The sequence below is a fragment of the Acinonyx jubatus genome, chromosome B4 (genome assembly GCF_027475565.1).
Source record: "Acinonyx jubatus isolate Ajub_Pintada_27869175 chromosome B4, VMU_Ajub_asm_v1.0, whole genome shotgun sequence".
Taxonomy (NCBI): Eukaryota; Metazoa; Chordata; class Mammalia; order Carnivora; family Felidae; genus Acinonyx; species Acinonyx jubatus.
In genome coordinates, this window is record NC_069387.1 from 61,488,542 (window position 1) to 61,514,914 (window position 26,373).

Genomic DNA, 26,373 nt, shown 5'->3' on the forward strand with positions numbered 1-26,373 from the left:
TTTTCAAAAGTTCACATTACTGCCACTTTACTTTTATGAAAGACCTACCTTCATGCCTATTTTCACTAACAGAAAGAAATCTGAAGAGGGTCTTTGCTTTTACGAAAAAAGGTGAAAAGCAAAAACAGCATTTGTTTGTTAGGAACCATTGTAGAGGTGCTGTTAGGAACCCACAGCAGCAGGGGCAGCCCCCAACAAGTTCCTTCCCGGGAACCACACCCAGCATCTCAGTCCCAAGCCTCTAGAGAGCTGAACCGTGTGAGCCTCTGTGCCTTATCTCCAACTATTCCGTGCATTCATTAGCAAGATGTGTCCTAAGATATCAGAAAAAGCCTAAGAGAAGTTGTTTTTTGGGTCTGGGAATGCCCCCGATTTTTCCATAGAAATTAACGGTAATTGCTTCTTCACTTTGAGCCATTTCAGCTTACAAAAGTTTTCAGAGAAATATGCTCTACTTTCAAATAGCAGGGGAAACCTGTACTAAGAAAAGGCTCCACTCGTTAAACCGAAATTTCGTAAGAATTAATTCTTTTCATTCTTGATCATCCAAGGTCTAAACCTGTTTGTTACAGGGCTTCTCAATCTCAATCTTGGTACTACTAGCATTTTGGGGAAAACGATTCTTTGTTGTTAGGGTTGTACTGAACATTGTAGGATGCTTGGCCTCTACTTACTAAATGCCAACCGGTAACACCTTTCCACTTAACGACAAGCAAAAGTGTCTCCAAAAATTGTCAAATATCCCCAGGGGAAGGGCAAAAGTGTCCCACATTGAGAACCACTTGTTTAGAATTGTATTTCTCAAGGTCCCGGGGCTCTGTAAGATGGTAGGTCATCAAACTGAGCCAAAGATCAAAGCTCATAAATCCCTAACCAGACATCTCTCCACAAAGTAGGGTAACAGGATTCACTCCCCCCTTTTCTGGGCCACTCTCTGAGCCATCCACCTCGCTCCTATTCTCTTTTTAACCTGCCCCTTTCCCTATGTGGCCATGTCACAACTCAAGTAAGAATCTGAGCACTTTGGGGGAGAAGGGACACTATAATGGGAAATTATTTTATTGCTTTTCAGTATCCCAAAGCAAGGAACTTCTGTGTTTTGATGAAAGGGTGTGTATATTAGAAAACCATGGTTGAGAAATACTACTTCTAATTCAGCCTTGTTATTTTAAGCTCTGAGCTACTTTCGTGAGGATAATAAAGAGGAAAAAAAAATTAGGACCAAAATGAACAGGAGGAATTAAACCAATCATGGCCAAATGGAAGACAGGACCATATCCAATATATACTGGCTCGGAGCGAAGATTTCAAATTCCATTCTCAGTAAGAAATGACAAGTAGGAATAATCAAGAAGCAAGCAGCATGAGGAGAGCAGTTCCTTTAAAAGGCTATGACAAAGTTGAGAATATGGCTGGAGGAGAGAGCAGCCTTGCATTTGGTAAGGGCAGGTTTCCTATCCTGATCTCCATGAAGCTTTCTAAGCTTTTTACTGCCAAGAAGCCTCCCTCGTCTCTCAGGCAGATGCTCAGAGTCTGCACTACCCCCCAGCCCCCAACATGACAGAAATTCCCGAGGGGACAGCATTATTGTAACCACACAGAAGGGCATTCTTAGCCATACATACATACATACCTATTGTAGGAGAGAAAGGCCAACAGAAACAGCAGGCATGCTAACACATCAGCTCTGCCAACAATTCCAGCCACCTAGAGGTTTGAAAAGATAAAAACCTCAGAAAGTCACTTTCAGGAAACCATTATAGAATGGATTCGTTTTTAGATGAATGAAAAGTATGATAAAATAAGAAAACACATTCTTCTTCAAAATTTGACTTATGACTAACCACCTCTTGTATCATATATATAACAATAAGTTTATAGGAGGAAAAAAAAGGAAGGAAGGGAAAATATTTTCATGCTTAATTTCATTTTAACCTTTCTTCTATAGAAGGCCAATTCATATCACCAAAGCTTATTCCTTTGTTGATTTATTCAAAAATATTTTCTGAGTAATGACTGAAGGCCAGACACTGTGCTAGTCTTCAGGCAGCAGAGTGCTAGATATTTACAGAGTACTAGAAAAAAATAAGTTTAGGAAACAATAATTTTGGTAAAAACAGGAATGAGTATAAACTCTTGATGGCCATGTATGTATGTGTGTCTGTGTCAGTGTGTTTCTTAGTTCTGTCACTGAAAGAGCCTAAACGCAAGCTACCCCACTAGCAAAGAGTCATCCTGGCGCTGACCACACACATTTCTCCACTAAGGAGAACGGGGGTCCTTGGAGAAGTGGCTGACACCAGGGCTGAGGCGAAGGAGTTCGAACCCTGCGTCAGGCTCTGTGCTGAAGGGTTCAGAGCCTGGAGCCTGCTTCAGATTCTGTGTCTCCCTCTCTCTCTGCCCCTCCCCACTCACACTCTCAAAAATAAATAAACATTAAATTTTTTTTTAAGTGACAAGTATGTGTCAAAAGGGCACAGAAGCTGGTGAAAAAGGGCTCCCACCGACCAAATATCAGATCATTTGAACATCAAAATAAGTAAAGACGATAATAAAATAAACCATTTAAAAAAACCAGACATCCATGAATGCATACTGATATTGATGGATGGATGAATGAATGCACAATATAAGTACACACATAAATACAGTAAGCAAGTGAATGGAAAATAATAGAAATCTCTTCCTTACATTAAAAAGCAAGTTAATGAATGTAGAGGGAATAGTGCAGCTGACAAATAGCCATTTTGTTTCCAAAAGAGTCAAGATTAGATAGAGCAAGAAACATCACAAAATACCAGTGGATGCTAAATCTAGGGTATAAAGGTTTGGTGAGGCAAAGCATATTAGTAGGGCTTCAAAGCATGTCCTCATCAATTACTTGTTAAATGAAAAAGTAAAAAGAATAACTACACTATGGAGAAAACTCATTACACCTTAACTGGAGGTTCAAACTTGACTTCACCAATAAAGGGCCAATGGATGTGGCATGCCTCTGCACATGATACCCTGAGAAGGACACAATATCACTTTTGTCAAATTCCAGCCAAGGATGCATAACCTGAATGTAATCATGAGAAAACATCAGACAAACCCAGGATGAGGAATGTTCTATTAAATACATAAATAAATATATTTTATATTAATAAAGTATAAAATACAACAATTATACGTTATCTGGTAACATTAAAATTCCAGTATTTTAATATATTCTAATTTATACCATATCATGATTTATTATGTTACAATTCCTATAATCTAACGTATTATAATATTACATATATGATATTATTATAATACATGTATGTATATTATACCTGCATAATCTACTACATGTGCATATATTATGTATTAACAACATATATTTTATATTTTTACATATTTCTATATTTATGTATTTACATACAATATATAGTTATACTATTTTCATTTATATACTATAAATTTTAACATATATATAAATCATGTGTTATACTTTGTATATGTGTTATATAAATTATAATCATTTGATATAATATCAATGTTTATATATGTTTGTTTATATATGTTATATAACATCAACTGCAATGTTATAATAAACATCATGTAAACATTTTATATTATGCACATTAAATATAAGTTTTAAATTATATTTAAAGCTGTGAGTTATATTATAAAAAGACAATGAAGACTGGTAACTACTCCAAACTTAAGGAGACTGAAGAGAATGACTAATGACTTTGGTTTTAGAAAATACACAACTAAATTATTCTGGTGCAAAGAGGCATGAATTACGCAACCTACTCTCAAATGCTTCAGAATACAAATAATATTTTTATATATTAAGGGAGAAAGAGAGGAAGAATGACAAAACAAATGTGGCAAAATGTTAAAAATTGATGAGTCTGGATAAAGAGTGTATGGTCACTGTATTTTTGAGGTTTAAAATTATTTTTTTTAATGTGTTACTTTAGAAAGGTACTAAAATGGAAGAGGGGTAGAGGACAGACAGCTTTTTATAAATCTTTACTTAAAATGTGTGTGCATTTCTCTTACTCTTTTGAAATCCAAGAAACAAAACTATAAAGGAAAAAAATGGAGGATGGTTCAAAGAATGCTTCAAAAAAGGCCACGTATGAGCTGGATCTTAAAGATGAGTCAGAGCTCACTTGGGAAATGAACAGGGTTGACATTTCAGGCACAGAGAACAGCATCACCCAAACCACAGAGGACCTGAAGTCCACAGTGTGTTAGAGAATCAACCATAATTAATAGTGGAAAATAGAGTTCTGGGAAATGTACCTATAAATACTCTCATATAATGAGCACACTTTGCATTCATAAAGAAGAGGGAATGACACATGCATGGAACTAGACCATCCAAGGCTTGAATACAGACTCCTCCTCTTGCCATTTGAATGAGACTCAATTTTGTTATCTTTAATTTCTGGGATTTGGTTTTGTTATCTTTAAAATGAGTATAACACCCACATCTCACGTTACTGTTACAATTAATGAGTTTACATATATATATATATATGTATATATATACGTACGTATATATGTATATATACATATATATGTATGTATATATATGTATATATACACTTTATATGTATAAAGTGTATATATATATATATATATACAAACTTCATTGGATAAATGAATATATTAGTTAAAAATATAAATAGAACGTAATTTAGGTATATACCTGCATATGGATTGACAGCAAGTCACATACTGAGAAAAATTCAAGTCCAATGTACACCAAGAGAAAACTGGATACAGCCAAAGGATTACACTAGCAGTACAGAGTTAAAAGCTATTAGCTAATGTGGCTGCCTGGACTATCCACTGTTCATTGATCCATTCATTTATAAGGAATTTGCATGCTAAATCAGGAAGATGGCATGACACAAAGGAGGTACACAGTGACAATATGGTGTCACCTCAGCGTCAGAACTAGCTCAGACTTACAGTCTGTAGAGCAACAATTGCACACAGGTTCACTGTGAGCCCAGATCTGCTCAGTCTACACCACCACATCTCTGAGCATTGAGCTCAGCATCATCTGCGAGGCCTCTAGAACACTAAACAGAGAGCCCAACTCACTAGCAACAAAGTCTTGGGAGAAAGCCACACATCTGGACCCAGAGGGACGCTCACCACAGCACAACTGATGTGGCCAACTCACACAACAGCAAGAGGTGCAAGCTGATATTGGGTGTAGCAAGTTGGAATGAGGCAATCACAAGCTAGGCAAGCATAACTAATGTGCTAAAGGAGCCTGAAGCCTACTTCTCAAATTGCAGCCAGTTTGTGCTTCTGGGAAGCAGCAGCAGCAGCAGCAGAATGTGCCAGCTGGATGTGCCCAGATATAAAGAATGTAGTGTCCCTTGGAGCGGAAGCTCAGAGGGGCTGTTGAAATGTTAATGCTAACAGTGACAGACTCTGTGGCCAGTTTCAAACCACCAAGCATTCACTGAACACCTACTCTATATCCCTGTTGAGCTGGGGTCTCTGGGGCAAGAGGGTTAGACGTCTTAAAAACAAGGTGCTTAACACCAACTACTATATGTCAAGACCAACCATTCACTTTCCCTGTGATTCAATTAGTCGGTAGCATCATGTTCAGTAATTGCATGATTTATTCCACTCAACAAACATTTTCCAAGTGCCTCCTATTTGCCAGGTACTGTGCCAGCTGGAGGGATATAACCTGCCTCAAGGAGTTTAACATCTGGTTGGGAGTCAAAAGAGGGTACTGCATGTATCATAAAGAGGAGAAATCATTGCCATGAGAGAATGGAGAGATTAATTTTGACTGTAGAATCTGGGAAGGCTTCATGGAAAGGCTGGTGTTATACACTAACATCTAAAGGAGAGGCAAGAAGGGCTCAGTAAGTTGAAGACAGGGGAATGTGAATCCTGGGCCAGGGAAGGAACACAGAAGCATTCCAGGCAGAGGAAAGACCAGTCTCAAAACACAGGTGTTTCTGGAAGGGAAAGCATAAAGGGATGAAAGCATGGAGTAAATGAAAATGGACAGGAATGGGCAATGGGAAGCAAACTGGGATGCTAAGTTGGAGCTCCTGGGTTTGATTCTATGACAACGTAGGCTGAACTGTAGGGTGCTGGGAAATACAAAGGACCCAGCCAAAAATACATGCAGATGGATAGCATGTACTTCTGCCGCAAGCTGCAGGTTTTCATCACCAAAAGGGTAGCTGTAACTTGAGAACTGAACTCTGTAACACATACTCAAGTAATGGAAAAAATGAGTGAACATCATCAGGGTAGAATGGAAACAATGTAACATTCAGATCTAGGTCCTAGTGAGCTTAACAGAATCACATGTGGAAATTACCAATTAAGAATTTAATTTGTCCCCAAAACTTGTTATTTCTTAGAATAACATTCATAGGATTTGTACAAAGTATTGCATGTGTATCAAATTATTGATTGTTCCATCTGCAAGAATGAGTCCCATTAGTGATAGACAGGGACAGGAAACACACACTTAACACATCCAACAGATGAAAGCCAGAATGACTGATTAGATCACTACCAATTCTCTCCTACATGCTCTTGTCCCAGTTCTGGAAATGTTGACCTTAACCTTCAGCTCCATGTATCAGCATTTCCTGCTCTTGCTTTTGACTTGACGTAAGTCAAGTGCATTCCTTCCAACCAATAATGTTTCTATAATGATTGCTAAGTTTTATTCCTACAAGGGAATTACAATGATATTCCCCATTTTCCCAATTTCTCTACTTATTTTTCTCATGATTCAGCATTCAGAAAAACATACAAATTTCCCATGATTTCCCCAGAAATACACTGTCAGAAACCCTTCTGGGCCACCTGGGTGGCTCAGTCGGTTAAGCGTCTGCCTCTTGATTTAGGCTTAGGTCACAATCTTATGGTTCATGGAATCGAGCCCCAACATTGGGCTCTGACCTGACAGCATGAAGCGGGCTTGGGATTCTCTCTCTCAACCTTACTCTCTGCCCCTCTCCTGCTTGCTGTCTCTCAAAAAAAAAAAAAAAAAAAGAGAGAGAGACAATAAAAGAAAACTCTTCCAAGAATCACAGGCCTTCAACGAAGAAAGGTCTGCGTATACCTTGGTCAGTGCTATACCCTCTGCAATCTATTTGTTGAAAGATTGAGTAAATAAATGAATTTGTTCCTGCATACTTAAATTGGAAATGATTTTTTTTTTATTACAACCTATTGTTTTGTCTTGTATGTATTTATGTGTATGTTCTTTGGCTTTTTTAGGAGCTTGTGAACAAATTATGGGTAGGGACCCCTTATCCACCCACATACCCTCTTGGCACCTAGCACAGTGCTTGCACCAAACAAGTATTCATTTACTATATGCTGATTACATAATTAAGGAAGCAAATCTTTGATCGGACCAATATGTTGAAACTAAACCCCTCGGCCTATGGGGCACTGGGCTCTGTGCTGACAGCTCAGAGCCTGGAGCCTGCTTCAGTTCTGTGTCTCCCTCTCCCTGTGTCCCTCCCCTGCTCCCTCTCTCACTCCCTCTCTCTCTTTCTCTCTCTCAAAAATAAACATTAAAAAAATTTTTGAGCCCCTCCCCCAAAAATGTAAATCCTCCATCCTTCCTGGGATTACTTATGGTCCCATTTTTGTTCTTGTTTAACAAAAGGGAGATATATCCTCTAACTGCCTCTCCAGTCACCCTGTGATCTATTTTCCCTTTTTAAAAATAATTTGTCACTAAGTCTTCCACAACACAATACCTTTTTTTCTATTTCTCTGTCTTCTTCCTTAGAAACCTAAACTATTACCTATAACTGAAATAGTCTCTTGATTTTACTTCCTAGTATAGATTGTTATGTAAGTCAAATTTCTTTACCTCCTTCACTTCCTTCCTACACTTCTTTCATTCCTTGTGAATGCAAATAGTTTCTTTAAACTTTTTCCTTAAATGTCCAGCTCTCAGACTCTTTTGTCCCTATAATTGTGTTATCATGGATTTTTTTTTTATTAGTACAGAAGCTTATTGAAACCTTTTCATTTTTTTAAGTCTATTTATTGTGAGAAAGAGAGAGCATGAGCGGGGGTGGGGGGAGGGATTTGGGGAGGAAGATGGAGGAGGGCAGAGAAAGAGGACTAGAGAGAATCCCAAGCAGGCTCTGTGCTGTCAGTGCAGAGCCTGATACAGGGCTCGAACTCACAAACTGTGAGATCATGACCTGAGAGGACACCAAGAGCTGGACGCTCAACCAACTGAGCCACCCAAGGTGTCTCCTTAATGAAACCTTTTTTTAAAGGTCACTTTGCTAACAGGATTTTTTTTTCTTAGAATTCGACCTAACTCTACCAGCTCATGATCTCACTGTCCAAGGTTACCTGCTCTCCCTCTTTGCAAGCATAGAATTAAGACCGTTATTGTCCTATTCATTTATTCTTTCCTGGAAAAATGTTCCCCAAGATGCTCCACACACATATTTTCAACTGTACTTTGACCTGGTGTCATATATTCTATATGGCTAGGAGTAATAGTCTTTGATTATTTCTCTTCATATGACATCCAAAAAGAATATTAAAAACTTATGTATCTCTCTCATCTTTTAAAATTCATATCTAAAATTTTTCATCATAATTTTAAATACTTGCAAGGATCTAATTTCCTATGCATTGTAAATACTGACATTTCAAAATAAGGCCATAATATTACTGTTTTAAATGTACCAAATGGAATCTGGAATGTACCACAGCAATTTGAAGCTCATTGTTTTCCATTTACACAAACATGAACAGGCTCTTCATTAAATGATGGATATTTCACACCCATTTCCCCTTGAACTCTTATTTCTATTTTATTTCCTCCTCAGCATTGTTTATTAATGTATCAAAGTTATGCTTAAAAATATTCTACTTACCATCTCCTCCCTGTAATAAAAATACTTATATATTTAAATTTATTGTAAACATCCTTGTGATAACTGTTAAATTTTCAATTCTATATTATTATTCCACTTAGTGTTAATACATAATTTTTTAATACATCACAAATTAGAAAAAATGATAAGTAGCTCTTAGATATAAAAATACACTTCTTAATAACAGTTATAGCATAATCTTCCACTTAGAGGCACCTTTTGAGAGGCACTCAAGGAACGGCAGGGAAATTTACCTTAAGTAATGTAATTGTTTGTGTAAAATCATTTTTTCTTTGTCACTCACTCCAAATAGATTTGTATCAAAATCTTGGGCTTACAGATTTACAATACTGTGTGTGGAAAATATCTATCACATATAGCATAACTGGCAAAACCAGTCTTCATTATAAAACCAATTGGCGAAATCAAACTTCTTATGTCAATTCAAATGAACATATTATTATGCATTCCCATGACAACCATCTCACTTCTGAATTCAGAAGATCAACACAGGCCACCGTACCCTACTTCTAATGCCATGCTGTATTCTTCACAGAAATATGTGTAAGACAGAGCGTGATATGAAGCCCATCTTCGGGTCTATGATGCCTTCATTGAAGGTGGCTTTGCTGACATCAATATATCAAATTGTTTCTTTGTAAGGTATCTCAGAGATTTCTATACCTGGGGAATAGTAAAAGTCTGATGTATTTGAGACATTCTTTTTTTCTTTTTCTTTTTCTTTTTTTAATTTTTTTTTCAACGTTTTTTATTTATTTTTGGGACAGAGAGAGACAGAGCATGAACGGGGGAGGGGCAGAGAGAGAGGGAGACACAGAATCGGAAACAGGCTCCAGGCTCCGAGCCATCAGCCCAGAGCCTGACGCGGGGCTCGAACTCCCGGACTGCAAGATCGTGACCTGGCTGAAGTCGGACGCCCAACCGACTGCGCCACCCAGGCGCCCCTTCTTTTTCTTTTTTTTAAATGTAATTTACTGTCAAGTTGGCTAACACACAGTGTATATACAGTGTGCTCTTGGTTTTGGAGGTAGATTCCCGTGATTCATTGCTTATGTACAACAGCCAGTGCTCAGCCCAACAAGTGCCCTCTTCAATGTCCTTCTTATTTTTCAATGAGAGAAGGACAATTGAAAGGAGAGGAGGAAGGGGTGCCTGGGTGGCTCAGTTGGTTGAGCATCCAACTCTTGATTTCAGCTCAGGTCACGATCTCAGAGTTAGTGAGTTTGAGCTCCACATCAGGCTCTGCACTGCTGGTGGGGAGCCAGCTTGGGATTCTTCTCCCTCTCTCTCTGCCCCACCCCTCTCTCTTTCTCTCTCTCTCAAAAATAAATAAATAAATAAATAAATAAATAAACAAACTTTTTTTTTTTTTAAAGAAAGGGGATGACAGAGAGAAGAACCAACTTGACACTTTTACCCCAGGCATGTTCTGAGACAGATAAACCGTAGGAAAGTGTCCAGATGCAAGCTGAGGCTCTGGAAATGATTCTTTTAAAACATACCCCTTAGAAAGTCTTCACCTGCCCCCAGCAATACATATAAAATAAACCAACTGTGGTTACTGAGTTATACTAAAATAAACCAAGTATTACTGAGATGTGAAATGAGGTAAATTGATAATGCCTTCTGGGTGCATGATTAAATCCCTATTTTAAAGAGGACCACAGATTTGAACTATCTTTTAAATAAATTTGTCATCATCCACCAAATAACTACACTTCACACGAAAGAACTTAGAAACCATTTATAAATCCCTCTCTTAAGTCTGTCTTTCTAACTTGAAGAATGTCAGTCTAACTTTTTAGTCTTTCCTCTTACTCACAGCTCAGCATCATAAATATTGTAAATATAAAGCACAGAGAGAAAAGGTAAAATACAAATGCAGAGCAAGAACAATGCCTCGGCAGGACAAGTATCGCAAAATGCCCTGTGCTGTTTAAAACACATTAGAACTTACATTTTATTCAAATAAACTGTGGCCATTTATTACTACGTGTAATAACAACAGTGGTTATTTAGAAAAGCAGTTAAATTCTGAAGGCCATTTGAACATTCAAAAAGAAAAGTTGTCAAGCAGAATGGTTTATACATAAAGACAAACACTTTAGTGGAGCACTGAATTACCGTGGTTTTGCAAGGCTCATTTTGTTGTTGTTGTTGTTTTGTTTTTTGTTTTAGTTCATTGTTTCATTAAGTTCCAGGGATACTTACTGCCTCCGTGTGGATAGGATGCACAGCAAAAAGCAACGCCGTAGCAAAAGCAAGTCTGCGATTCCTGAAGACAGCTTTGTCACAGGTGTACATCAGGACAAGAGTCACTAGGCAGTGCAAAATCACATTCACTGCATGAAAGTAGAATGGGTTCATACCAGTCAAAAATACGTTCAGCCTGTAAAAAAAGATAAAAACAAAAACAAAAATGGAATCAGCTACAAACAGAAAACATAAGCACAAGGGAGCGGAGAAAGCAGAGGGAACTGATCATTTAAAAAAGATAAGCTGTTCAATCAATTATTTTTAATGGATGACTCCCAACATCAGGTTACTCTACATATACGAGTATCATTTTTTCCCTATCTCAGAATTTTCCTATCTGCAAAAGTCATTGCAAAAGCAATACAATATTATTTCAGAAAACCCTGTGGCCCAAGAAGACAAGCAGCTAGGTGCTGGACCTGTTCTTCCTTCACTCCGTGGCTAATGCAAACAGCCCCGAGAGACTCTTGCTTTCACTACCAGCTCTTCCCAAGGAGCTGACGGTTCAAAAGCAAGTCCACAGTGCTCTGGGTCAGAGCCGCAGCCCCTGGAGAAGACAGAAAAGCCACAAGACTGTGACTGTGGTCAGAGTTGGGACAAATCAAGCATGAACGTGTTCTCTCACCCAGAATACCCACCAGGAACCAAATTTCCAGACTATGCACCCGGAATGATCATTAATTACCACCCCACAAGGGATCTTCAGTGCACCTAAAGACACTATTACCAGCTGCAGCTGAAATTAAAAGGATGAGCAAAAGCATGGCATTTCAGAATCCGTATTAAATGTTTTCTAACATAAATTCCCACAGATCTCAAAATCTGAATTCTAAAATTATGATGAAAAAACTAAAGAGTGTCACAAAAAGAAGGGAAATGTATTGTTCAACATCTTTAAAAATACTTTACTATGAAATGCAGAACAGAGACACTTCTGAAGGTTGCCTTAAATTTAATAACAGGACATAATGTCCCCAATTGACTCTGTGGGGTTACAGAAAAAAATAGTTGTATAGGGCATGATTCTTTTGGGGGAGCATATATACCCTAAGGGGGGTTGCCTGTAGTTGTCTATATTCCAGCTTATTTTACTGAAACAGTAATCCCATGTCTTTATTCTCATGCCCTTGATCTGCTTCTCTTATAGAAATACCTCCTCTTTGCCAAAACAATCGAGAATGAAAAAGTCAACTTTAGCGATGGCATATGCATATTCTAAATACTTGATGACTTGATTCATGCACAAATTTAACAGAATTTTAAGCATCTCAAGCTTTATTTGGACACATGAATATAAATGTCATAGTTACTAATTGATGCCAATTTCATTCCCACTGAAGTAATCATGGTCCTAACTAAGCCTAGAAAAAATGAACTGTTTTGTGGAATCAAACTTCAGGGCTCCGAGGTAAGATTCAAGCCAGCTGTATGTTGGTGTACTCTGCACACACCCCAGAGTCCTTAAGACAGAAATGTAGCGTGAAACATATGGAGGGAAAGAGGAATGGTCAGGTACAGCTAGAGGAGAAAGAATTGCATCCCATTCCAGTTCAAGAGGACCCACCTATGGTGAGAGAGCTGTTGGAAATCAGAGCTTAAGACGGTGGAGCTTTGAGAAAGGGCAAGAAAGGGCAGGTCCCTATCCTCGGAGAACTTAGGTGAAGTTCCCAGAGAGCCCATCCTCCTGAGGCTGATTTTCATCAGGCTAAGCTTTCCAGACCAATGAAGCCATTCATTTAAAGTTCATTCACACTCAGGGCAAAAAAACTAAACAGGCAAACTATCTCACAACCAGTGGGAAGGTCTCAAATTTGTCAATACATAGCAAAGGCTTTAAGAAGTACGTAACTTTTGGGGGTGCCTGGGTGGCTCAGTGGGTTAAGCCTGACTAAGGCTCAGGTCATGATCTCATGGTTCATGAGTTCAAGCCCCATGTGAGGCTCTGTGCTGACAGCTAGGAACCTGGAGCCTGCTTTGGATTCTGTATCTCCCTTTCTCTCTGCCCATTACCCACTAGCACTTTGTCTCTCTCTCAAAAATAAGTAAGAGACATTAAAAAAAATTTTTTTTAAAGAAGTACATAACCTTTGATCAAAAATTCCACTTCTAGGAATTTTCCATAAGGAAATAACCTGAAAAGTGTTCAAAGATAGATATAGATAGATACAGATACAGATATAAACAGACAGATATGACATTGTAATATAATAAATATGCATTTTGGTCTTCATCCCAACTCCTGGTAGAGATGGTAAAACCTTTGTAATTTCTTAAGTTATAAAGGTAGTAGGAGTATCTTTTGTTCCAATTTTTGGTCTTTGGCCCCGGTTCCTGACACAGAGCTCCTAAATCCCTTGGAACTTCCTAAGTGATAGGATTACCTTTTGCTCTAATAACATGACTCTTGGTAGGCTCCTGGATGGCTTCTGGATGGGGGCTGGTCACCAGAAAGATTGAGTTATGATTAGAAGCTTAGAACTTCCAGCCTTCCCTCCCCCCCACCCCAGGGATTGGAGAAGGGCTAGAGATTGAGTTAATTATCAGTGATGCCTACTTGATGAAGCCTCCATAAAAATCTCTGAGCTACAGGTTTTGGAGAACTTCCACATCGGTGAGCACATCCACAAGCTGGGCAGGTGCTACACCTCAATTTCACAGGGACAGAAGCTCCTGTGCTTGGGACCCTCCAGACCCCACCAAAGCATCTCTTCATCTGGCTGTTCATCTATATCCTTTATTCTATAATAAGCCAGTAAACATTAAGGAAGTGTCTGTTTGAGTTCTGTGAGCCATTATAGCAAATTATTGAACCTGAGGAGGGGCTCATGGGAACACTGATTTAACAACCAAGTTAGACAGAAGTGTGGCAATCTAGGGACCCACGACTTGCAACTGGTATCTGAAATGGGGTGAGTCTTGTGGAAGGAAATGAGCCCTTAACCTGGGGGATCTAATGCTAACTCCAGACAAACAGTGGCAGAATTACATTGAATTGCAGGATATCCACATACTGTAGGACACTGAGAATTGATCACTGTGGAAAAAAAGCCCTACATATCTGGTGTCAGAAGTATGGACTATAAGCTGAAGAAGAAACAGGACTTTTCTTTTTAGTATACAAGGATGCATCATACTGTGATAATCATAAGATGACAATAGAGAGAAGGCAAGACATCTAATAAGCCAAATCCCTGATTTTTGGGGGGAGGATTTTTTTTTAATCTGAGTATAGCTGACACACAATATTACATTAGTTTCAAGTGTACAACTTAGTGATTTGACACGTTTATACACATGCTATTATGTTTACCACAAGTATAGCTACCATCATATTATTATTCCTGGAAACTGGTTAGGAAAAAAATGCTTGGTGTTTTAAGCGAATTCATTTAGACCCCAAAATATAAAAATAAATTACTGAATGGGGATCCACCGCAGTGCTAAAGTAACTGAAAGCCTCTCACATGGTACCAGTTACTGGCAAATCTAAGCTTTAAGAAATTACTGAGAATCTAAAGTTAGGAGAAGTTCCCAAGTATCTAAAAAGATAGAGCGTGAACTCCCCAAACTATAAACAAGTGATCTTGAGATGAAATAATAACAAAATGTTATTTGTGAGCACTGGAAAAAGAATCTCTGATCCTAGGATCCAATACGGGTTCACAAAAAGGGGGTTCAACTGATGAACCTCACATTTTAATAGGGCAGGGAATGTGACAGACACATCCTATCTTTATTTTAACAAAGGCATTTATCAAAATCTTTCACAATCACCTTGTGCACAAGATATAAGAAGAAGGATTTGTAGCAAACACAAAGAGTAGTGAATAATAATCAATGTCTCCTTAGATGTAGACCTTCAGTGTAAGTCACAAGACTCTGATGTTATCTCTGGTCTGCCCCATATTTCTATCAAGGACTTAGCTAGATCTGTAGTGTATGCTCACCAAGCTTGCCAGAAAGCCTGTATCTGGGAAGGAGGGTCACTGTTCTGGGAGACTAAGATTGGCAAAGGGTTTAAAGCCTGATATTGTTAGTTAATTCTTACAGGATTACACAGAATATGGGTAAGAGCAAAATCCACATTTGGACATAAAAGGGAACAAAATACTTGCAATCTAGACTAAAACTACTCACATAGCATTGTCCAAGAGCTGTTAGTTTACTCTAAACTCAGAGTTATTATGTCCTGGCTATCAAAACAGACCAAACCACAGACAGGGTTCTGCATAAGTCCAACTAATTTTCATTTCAATTCACTCTAACAGATATTTATTGAGTACCTACTACATGTCAGGTGTGATGTAGGGCCCAGAGACACAAGGAGAAGACATGGCATCTGCTACCAGAGAAAGAGAGACACTAAGCAGATAATTAATAGTGAAAGAAATCTAGCAAGGGGAGAAGCTACCAGGTGCAGAGATAGGAAAGAGGGAGACATTCTGTCTGCATGCGGGACAGTGAAGGTAGGTGGTATCCAATGTGGGGCAGCAGCCTCTCTGAGTGCTACTTAAACGCTGGAGCATCTTCACAGGAGAGCTCCAGGATGCTGAAGGGTGGGGAGTCTCAAAGTGATGTCTCAGGAAGGTAGGCTTGAGGAAATGGAGGATGCTCAGCCTAAAGAAAGATGACAGAAATGATACCAAATCCTCCAAGGGAAATGATCTTTGCCATATTATGGCTGTATCCCTAGTATCTAGCATACTGCCTGGTTCACAGTTGTCAAAATTAAGTGGATATGTGGATGGATATACAAATGAATGAATGATGAAATATTTAAGCAATGCACTTACTCAAGTACCTCTCTGAGTGGAAACTGAGATCCAATAACAATGTTGCAAATAGACTAAGGGTCAAGTTTAAATCTGCAAATTATTTTGTTTCATCTGTATACCTTTTCTTTCTTTCTTTAATTTACCCCCCCTTTTTTTTTGAGAGAAAGAGAGTGCACACAAGCAAGTGGTAGAGGGGGACAGAATCTTAAGCAGGCTCCACGGCCAGCACAGAGCCTGCCGCAGGTCTCCATCCCACAACCCTGAGATCATGATCTGAGCTGAAACCAAGAGTCAGACGTTGAACTGACTGAGCCACCCAGGGGCCCCGAATTTACCAACATTTGTATTTTTATTTATTTTTTATCTTTTGAAAAAACTTTTTTTAATGTTTATTTATTTTTGAGAGAGAGAGACAGAGCATGAGTGGGGGAGGAACAGAGAGAGAGGGAGACACAGAATCTGAAACAGGCTCCAGGCTCTGAGCTGTGAGCACAGAGCCCAACGCCGGGCTCAAACCCACAAACCATGAGAGATCATGACCTGAACCGAAGTTGGACACTCAACCAAGTGAGCCACCCAGGCGCCCCACCGACATTTTTAAAACAGACGATTTTATATAAAAATTTCCAGCTTCTCTTGAAGTACTACATGGCCGCATGGAAACATGTTGCCTATTCAGAGGGCACAAGTACGCACAATTTACCACAATACGAAACAACAACTGCTATGAGATAGGCCTCAGCTCAAAAACAAAGAAGCAATATTTAAAACTAGAACTGGTGTTTGGACACCCAGAAATGTCCATGCAGGAACATGATAAACAGCACACCTGAATTACCACCTAAGAACAGTCTCTAGGGTTCCATGTCACCCCGAACAGACTCCATTATAGCACACATCAGTTTTTTAAAACTCTTTTACTGTATTCCTCAAATATTATAAGCATTTTTTCATACACTGTAAAACATTAATTTCTTTTCCTTATAGTATCCATCTCACTTAGCACACAGTGAATTAATTCTAAATGAAAGTTTACCGAATGAGCACATAAACTCACCTTAAGTTGAAAGTTGAAAAGATCATCTTTCCCAGTCAACAGTAAGAATCTCTAATTTTATTTCATTTAGCCTTCATTTCTCATTTAAAGCTAAACTGGCCAATAGGATTTTTTTTTTTCCAGAAAAAGTCTGAACAGCCATGTCGGACTGCTCGAAAGCCTTCCAGACTTTGGCAAATATGAATGCTAATACCCCTCCTCTGTCTGAGCTCCTCGGCCTCCTTGTAAAACTGTCCAGAAAGGCGGGGCCATGATGAGCTCACAGCAATCAGAGAGCACCTGTCCCCAGAAAAGGTTACAGGGTCACACAGTTTGGCACCAAGAAGTCACGGAAGGAGGGGTGGGAAGGGGAGAAGAAAGCCATTGGCCGCACTTCCTTCTCCTCACACCTGCATACCCTGGAGCTCTAGATAAACAAAGCCCCTTACTCTTGATTTTCTTCTTTGGAAAATACTTCTGGTTTAAGAAAACAAAAACAGGCTGTATCTTCTGGAAGAGACTTCTGCTAGGAAATATACTAGGGTCTTTCCTCCAGGGGACCCCAACTCCACATCAATCAAACAGCTCCATCTCAACAAACTAGCAGAGGTCTGGAGCCTCCAGAAGAGGTCATGGCTCACGTCTGGTTTGGGGCCCAAAACCTGGAGTTTTCGTGGTATACAGCTGAAGCAAGATTTAAGAGGGCTGCCCATCTACTTCATACCTAGGGACAATGTGACTGATTAGTCACCACCAATGGTCCCTCTCAGGGGGTCAAAACATTGTGATTACTACTGCATCCCTGCTGCCAACCATGGTAAAAGCACTCACCTTGTCTGTGGCAGCTAAGCATTGCCACTTGGCATCTGGTACTCCAGGGTCCCATCATCCCCACTGAAATCAGAAAGCCTACCTCACTGGCAGCATCTCCCACACCACACTTGGCCTACAGAAAAGAGTCCACGCAGAGCTTCCCGAAGTTGTCGGTGCTCCCCTGCTAATATATTTCTCAATGCCTCAGTGAAGGGAGAATCATCTGGCCCTCTCAGGAAATGTAGTAGAGTGGTGGGAGGAAGGTGTGGGCAGGCAGCATGTGATAAGTGCATTGCAACATCCTTATCTCAATGAGCTTTGGGATTCCTTTTTGTATATTACACCAGCAATATTTGGCATCTCAACCTCATGAAACATATGCTCCCACTGAGTCCCAGTGGTTCACAGGATTCTGAATCCCCTGGCGTGCTAGCTACAATTGCTGATTCCCTTATCCCATCCCAAGATATTCTAAGTCAGTAAATCTGAAATGGGGCCCAGAAATCTGTCCCAAGGAACCCAGTGATTCAAAACAGGTGATACTCAGAACAATGAGAGTCATGCATCACAAAGCTTAAAGGAAGGCTACATATGTTTGCCACACTTACCAGGAGAATCCAGTTTACATTTTTTTCCAATAAGAGCTACAAACTAGGGGAAAGAAAAAATTACATTTACCCCTTTACAATCTGTTTCTGCTATCCAATAATGGGTTCTCCAACACTTGCCTTGTGAGTTCCCACAGCCCAATACTGAACACATGGTATATTCTCCTGTCTTCCTCTATTCCCATCCATTTTTCTTCTTCCCCTTCTCCTGCCATCCTCCCAGCTCTCAAATGCTTGTAAGTGGTTTCCATAGTCTCCTTAGATCGTTCAACCAATAAATAACAACATCTGTTTTTTCTCGTTTTCCTCCAAGGCGAATCCCTTTGGCCCTTAATCATTCTGGTTGCTCTTCTTCTGCATTCCCTCTAGTATCAAGAATAAATCAGCAAATCATCATCACTTAATGTATCCAAGAACCAAAGGATGTGATTCACAAGCACCAATGCAAACAACAGTGCAAAGGGGAGATTGGTGCTCTGAGACAAAAATAAAATTCATGGTTTTGGTTTGTGCTCAAGGCATCACATCCTTGCCTGGCTATGAGGAAGCCATAGGGAGGGAACAGGGGAGGAGGGGCTTGTCAGGAGGAGCCCACACCCCATGCAAGGGGAAGTTATTGTCACTATTGTCTCATAAGTGCTCAGAGTAGCAATAGCATCAAAGAAAGGGTGGGAAAATTGAGGAAAGGAAGATCAGTGACCATATCTAGAGGGCAGCAAGTCCCAGAAGAAAATCTTCATAAAGAGAGTCAGCAAATAATAAAAATTAAAAGATCAACACCAAGTATCATATAAGTACAGTTATAACTATAATGGGGTTGTCAATTTTTAGCAAATTTGTTTTCTTTTATTTTTATTTTTTTATTTTAGAGAGAGAGAGAGATCATGAGCGGGGGTGTGGAGCAAAAAAAGAGAGAGACAGAGAATCTTGAGCTGGCTTCATGCTCATCGAGGAGCCTAATGCAAAGCTCAATCCCAGGACCCTCGGATCATGACCGGAGCCAAAATCAAGAGTTGGACACTCTATCGACTGAACCACCCAGGTGCTCCTGCAAATTTGTTTTCTTTTAAAGGTATGTGTTTGGTAAAGTTCTTGGGTGCAGTGCAGTTCTGACAGTGACTACCCAGAGTTTATGTGAGGACAAAGTGCTGCTTCGGACTCCACTCACTTCAGACACCAGCTGCAAGTTCAATGGTTCCCAGGCCACCTGCACTGCTGACCAACTGACCACAGATTAGGGGATTCCCACAATTCTCTCAGGTTAGGAATTTGCAGGAATGCCTCACAGAATTTAAGAAAGTGTTAAGCTTACGACTGCAGTTTTATTATAAAGCATACAAATCAAAATCAATCAAAAGAAAAGATCCATGGAGTAGATCTGGGAGGGTCCTAAACACAAACCATCCATGCCTTCAGGACACATCACCCTCTCAGCACAATGATGTATGATTACCGATCAAGGAAACTCAACCAAGCTTCTACGTCAAGTTGTTAATTTGGGTTTCTGGGCACCTGGGTGGCTCAGTCGGTTAAGCATCCATCTCTTGATTTCAGTTCAGGTCATGATCTCACAGTTTGTGAGATCAAGCCCCACATCTCTGCTGACATGCAGAACCTACTTCGGATCCTCTCTCTCTGCCTCTCCTCTGCTCACTCTCTCCCTCAAAATAAATAAATAAACTTAAAAAAAAATTTAAGTGGGGTTTTATTACTTAGGCTGATTGATTCAATCCTTCATCATGTGACTGAACTCAATCTCCAGCTCCCCTTTCCCTTCCCAGAGGTTAGAAGGTAGGGCTGGTATGTGGCTCAAAGTCCCGTCTCTCTAATCATATGCTTGGTCTTTCCAGCAGAGCCAGCGGACGTTCTGAAACTATCTGGAGGCCCATCATGAGTTACCTCTTCCTTAACATAAACTGAAGTGTGGTCTCAGGCCCACCATGAACAACAGAGACACTCTCATCACTCGGGAAATTCCAAGGGTTTAGAAGCTCCCAGGAACCTGGGATAAAGACCAGACAAATTCTTTATTCTGTAATACTTGGGGACAGAAAGTCACAGCCATCATAGTTCCCTTGAGAAAGTATTTTCAGGGCCTTATAATCTATTTGATCCAACCGGAAATAATATTTCATGTCTACCTCATTGGCTGGAAAAAACATGGCCATTCTTTATAGACTGTAGGCCACAGGCATGGCTGAGCTTTTGTCCCCTGACAGTAGGGTATGGAGAGAACCCTGTGTAATTCTGGGGTTTGCCTCAGAAGGTACAGCTGCTGTGTCTGGTCTTCAAATCTATAGCAAGCATCCAGCAACCAGCACACATCAATATGCCACGCAAGAGGAGAATGGTGGGTCACAAAGCGCTGTAGATCCTCATTCTCTACAGAGTCACAGTCACAGCAGGTGACAACGGGGAGCCACAGTTGCCCCTCTCAGAATCAAAATTGCCCCTTAACCGCCCAGTAAGCAGGACTCACTGCAACCATCTGTATGTGCCTCTACTTTTCTCTTTGACAGAGGAAGACAAAAGGTAAATAAACCAAGAAATAAGTCAAGCAGACTTTTTCGTCTATATATAAAGGTGTAGCCCTACCTAAATATTAACCTGAAAAAGTCAAGCATTCACATAAATTATTAATTAACTCATTCTTTTAACAGTAATTTATGAAGCCCTGACTTTGTATGACAAGCACTGCTCCAGGTGCTAAAGATATACCTCATGGAGTTTACACAGTATGAGAGAAGATAAAAACCAACAATAAATCCATGTTGTCAGATAGCAACGAGGGCTACTAAGGCAAGGAAGGTACAGAGTGAGAGAGTAAGGATGAAATATGGAGGAGAGTCTGCCATTTTGGATTGGGGAACCAGGGAAAGTGCAAAGGATGAAGTGACATTTGAACAGGGACTGAAAGTGGTGAGAGAGCAAGAGGGCACAGGTCTGGGGAAAGCAATTCAGAAAATGCAAAGGCAGCAGCAGCAGGTTTGGCCTGTAAAGGGCATAAGAACTCTAGAATGAGTTGCAGATTGATAGACTAGATGGTAGAGGTCAGGGGTCAGATCAACAGGGGCTCATAGAACAGAAACCATTTCTTATCATTTGGAAAAGTAACAGAGCCATTACTCTCACATGGCCAAGCATTCCTTACCCTGCCCCATCCTTTTAAGTGGGATAACTATGTATTCAAAGTTAAGAAAAACATCGTACGCCTAGGTGGCTCAGTTGGTTAAGCATCCCACTCATGATTTTGCCTCAGGTCATGATCCCAGGGTCCTGGGATTGAGCCCCATGTCAGGACCCTGCTTGGGATTCTCTCTCTCTCTCTCTCTCTCTCTCTCTCTCTCTCTCTCTCTCAAATTAAAAAAAAACAAACAAGAAATTAAAGAAAATTTTAAGGAAAACATGAATGTAGCTCCAAAGGAAGATAGAAAAGACATTTGTCGATTTAAAAAAAAAAAGTGTTTCCAAGCCCCCATTGAGAGATTCACCTACAAAAACCCTCATAATTCAAAAATATATTCCTCTCATTTTCCATCCTTCCTACACTGCCAGACTGTAGTCTAAAGCTTATCTTACATCTAAAGTATATGCTAGCAGGCAACAATCTTAACCCCCTCCTCTCGGGGTTTCTAAGATAAACCTTAGTTGGCATGAAATTTTCAGAGGCCATTTTTTCATTTTTCTCTATAAAATCTCTATCGCATCCAATCATATTTTTCCTTGGCTATATCCATCACTGAACATCCTAGACAATCTAGTCAAACAATCTCCATTTGTCCATTTATCATAGACTCAGAACACAAACTTATGAGTTTTGCTGCAATAGACAGACTATCTCAAAATGAATTCCAAAGAGGGCAAATCAAAAGAAACAGAACCAAAATGAACACTCCACCATTTCTTTCAGTTTTGGGGCACAGAGGCTAGAGCTGATTTTCATGGTTGGCGTATCATCTGTGACTAAAAGATGCAAACTGCTGCAAAAAAAAAAAAAAAAAACAAAACCCTCTCCAGATCCAAGCATTAAAATGTTGCAAATCCTTACAGCTGCACATATTAAGATATTCTATTTTTTAACTTTGACATTTTAAACCACCCACTTTCACTCTTACGGTTTATATCATCATCAGAAGTCTTCAATAAAATAAAACTTTATAGCAAACTGGTAGAACACTATGATCTAATAGCCTAAACATGGAGAGAGAATCAAGAGTTTAAGGTCCTTTAATTTGCCTTCATTTCCCCATCTTTAACCTGAAAACCATTGGATCTTCCTTGTTGAAGGAAGCTTCTCCTTCCTTCCTGATGCAGAATGGCACTGCTAGCAATCCAGCAGGAGCTTCTTCTCAAGAGGAAAGAGGTAGAAAGGAAATAAAATTAAAAAGCTAAGCACCTTTTAAATCAATCAGGGCCATATTTCAAGGTGGAGGTTATGGGCATCATGGGTTTTGGTTCTGTGTCAATTAAGTGTCTACCAAGTGACTGAACGTGGTTAATGTCCTGATTCCAGAGTTAAAAACAGGTCATGGCCAATGGAGGATAAAGAAGCAAAATAAAAAAGGTTACTGCTGCAGATTAAGTTTTCACAGATGTTTTGATTCTGCTCTACAAGGGTCCAAAAATATTCCTGTGTGCCCTTGGAAATGATCTTACGAAAAGACCGATGTAAGGTTTGACTAGAAACAGAAACTCATTAGAATTCTAAATTCACTTCAGGGAACACAGATGACCGTTTGTATCAGTTAAAGTTTGACTGCAGAAGCGGAACCACAGGGAAGGATACAGCAGAAGGGATTTACTGTAGAGATTTGACCTTTCACAATTGTGGAAGCTGGCTAAATAGCCTATGCAAGGCTGCCACTTCTGTCCGTAACAGAGGTAACAGACGTCAAAAGCCAGCAGGGCAGGCAGGGCAGGCATTCAGGAGGGAGGAAGGAGGGACTTGAAGTAGGGGAAAGGGAGACAGAGCTGGAAGCCACGAAGATGAACTACAAGGTACCTCTGCTTCTCACCGCCTCGAAGGCTCCAACTTTAATGATGTGAGTGGCTTGCAAACAGGCTGACACTCTTCCCTACAGAGCTGCACTCGCACTTGCACCATGATACGAAGTAGCTAGAGCACCATGATCTGGAAAGTTCTGGAAGCGCCAGGGACCTAGCCACTGTCACACAGCAGCAGTGGGTTAGCCGCCCTGTCTGTGATAACCCAACAAGACTCTCTTGACACGAGCCTTCTGACTGGGATAGGCAGTCTCACTTTCACTTTCCATATCTGGAAGAAATTTGTGTACAACTATAACCTAGCGCAATTCAGGGAAGGAATTTCCAAGAAACAAAGTTCCAGTTTCATTAAATTGACATCGTACAAAGCCACCCTATCTTGGTAAACTGCCTTCATTTTCCTTTATACCCTGTCCTGCAAACTGGTAAAAGTAGACCCTCTAAAAATCCATTTCCTCACTCGAAATTCAGCTCATTTCTTATTTGAGAAAAACTGTGATTAATATCTTTCTATACATGCAAGTACCTTTATAGAAACAAGCATTACACATCTTTACTTATTAATTAACATATTTATTTATTGTTTATTCTTAAGGTAATTTCCAGCTCTCAGTATGTACAAGGTTCATTCAATGAATCAAAGGTAATAAACTATTTTAATAGAAACTAGGTTTGAGTTTTGGACTGAGAAAGACCCTCTGAAGAGGATGAAAAGAGGCTACAGAATGGGAGGAAATATGTGCCAACCACATGGCTGACAAAGGACTTGTACCTACGATATATGAAGAGATCTCAAAATTCAACAACAAAAAAAAAATCCACTTAGGAAATGGGTGAAAGACATGAAGAGACATTTTTCAAAAGAGGACATACAGAGGGCAAATAAGCACGTGAAAGTATATTAAACACCGAGAGCCATTAGGGAAATGCAAATTAAAATCACAATGAGATTATCACTGTACACCTATCAGAATGGCTACAATAAAAAAACAATGATAATGCCAAATGCTGATGAGGAGGCAAAGTAAACTGGATTACTCATACACAGTATGACAAGGTCTGGACAACAGTCTACCAGTTTCTTAAAAAACTAAATATGCAACCACCATATGACCCAGCAATTGCAATCCTGGTCATTTATCCCAAAGAAATAAAACTTATGTTCACATACAAATGTGTAAATGAATGTTTATAGCAGTTTTATTTGTGAAACAGACAAAAACTGGAAACAATCCAGATGTCCTTCGACAGGTGAATAAGTAGCACGTGCTACATCTATACAATGGAATAGTACTCAGCAATAGAAGGAATTAACTGCTGATATGCAACAATCTGAATAAACTCCAGAGAATTATGCTAAGTGCAAAAAAAAAGGCCAACCTCAACAAGTTACATACTAAATGATTCCACAAATAGCATTCTCAAAATGACAAAATTATAGACATGGAGAACAAATTAGTAGTGATTATGAAGTAAGGTGGGGTGTTATGAATTAGGGGGTTATTATGAATTAGGTGTTTATAATTATGATAAAGAAGCAGGAAGGATCCTTGTGATGAAACTGTTCTGTATCTTGACTAGTGGTAATGTTAGAAATCTGCATGTGACAAAACTACATAGAATTAAATACACACTCAACAAAAATAAAAATAAAAAAGAGTATATGTAAACTTGGTAAAAAGTAAATAAAAGCTGTGGATTATATCAATATCAGTTTGCTGGTTGTGGTATTATACTATAATTATGCAAGACCTTAACCCTAGAGGAAAATGGATAAATGGTATAAGAGATCTCTGTATTATTAGTTACAACTGGGGAATGTACAATTATCTCAAAATGAAAAGGTTTTTTTTTTTAATTAATTTATTTATTTTTGAGGGACAGAAACAGAGCACGAGCAGGGGAGGGGCAGAGAGAGAGGGAGACACAGAATCCAAAGCAGGCTCCAGGCTCTGAGCTGTCAGCACAGAGCCTGATGCGGGGCTCAAACTCACAAGCTGTGAGATCATGACCTGAGCCAAAGTTGGACACTTAAATGACTGAGCCACCCAGGCGCCCCTCAAAATTAAAGGTTTTGTTTTGTTTTGTTTTGTTTGTTTGTTTGTTTTTAAGGCAAAGACACTATAAGAAAATGAAACCACAGGCCAACTTTCATGATAAACACAGACGGGAAAGTCTTAAACAAAATACTAGCAAACTGAATTCAACAGCACATTAAAAGGAACATGCACCATAATCAAGTGAGTTTTATCCCTAGGATGCAAGAATAGTTCAACATGCAAAATTCAACTAATGTTATTTACCACATAACAAAACGGAGGCTAAATTACATGATCGTGTCTATAAATGCAAGAAACACATCTCACAAAATTCAACACCCTTTCATGGTAAAAATTCCCAAAACTAGGTTTAGAAAGAATTTACCTCAATATAATAAAGGTCATATATAAAAAGTCCACAATTAACATCATACTCAACAGTGAAAAACTGAAAGGTTTTTCTCTAAGATCAAGAGCAAGACAAGGATGTCCACTACTGCATTTCTATTTAGGACTCTACCCAGAGCAATTAGACAAGAAAAAGAAATAAAAGGCATTTACATTTGGAAAAAAAAAAAAAGTAAAACTATGTTTGCAGATGACACAATCCTTTGCGTTAAACAGCCCTAAAGATTCCCCCCAAAATAAAAAACTGTTAGAATACTCAAAGTCAGTAAAGTTGCAAGACACAAATCAATGTACAAGAATCAGCTGCATTTGTATCAACTATATTTCAGTTAAAAAATCAGCTGCATTTCTATATAATTATGAACTATCCAAAATTAAGAAAGCAATTCCATTTATAATAGCATCCAAAAGAATAAAATAGCACTAAAAATAGAGATGAAAAACTTGTATAATTAAAACCCTAAGTCACTAATGAAAGAAATTAAAGACACAAATAAACAGAAAGACGTCTCATGT

The 26,373-nt window shown here is 39.3% G+C and overlaps 1 protein-coding gene across 4 annotated transcripts in view; it reads right to left on the reverse strand.

Annotated features, from left to right (window-relative positions):
- The window catches only part of TMTC1 (transmembrane O-mannosyltransferase targeting cadherins 1), a 275,746-nt gene that overhangs the window by 243,574 nt on the left and 5,799 nt on the right, over positions 1-26,373 (reverse strand). For all 4 annotated transcript variants that reach the window (XM_053226105.1, XM_053226103.1, XM_015074929.3 and 1 more), the window contains exons 2-3: positions 11,130-11,307; positions 1,634-1,707 (exon numbers count right to left, since the gene is read on the reverse strand). In XM_053226105.1, coding sequence (XP_053082080.1) covers positions 1,634-1,707; positions 11,130-11,307 — 252 coding nt within the window. The remainder of the gene's footprint in view (positions 1-1,633; positions 1,708-11,129; positions 11,308-26,373) is intronic.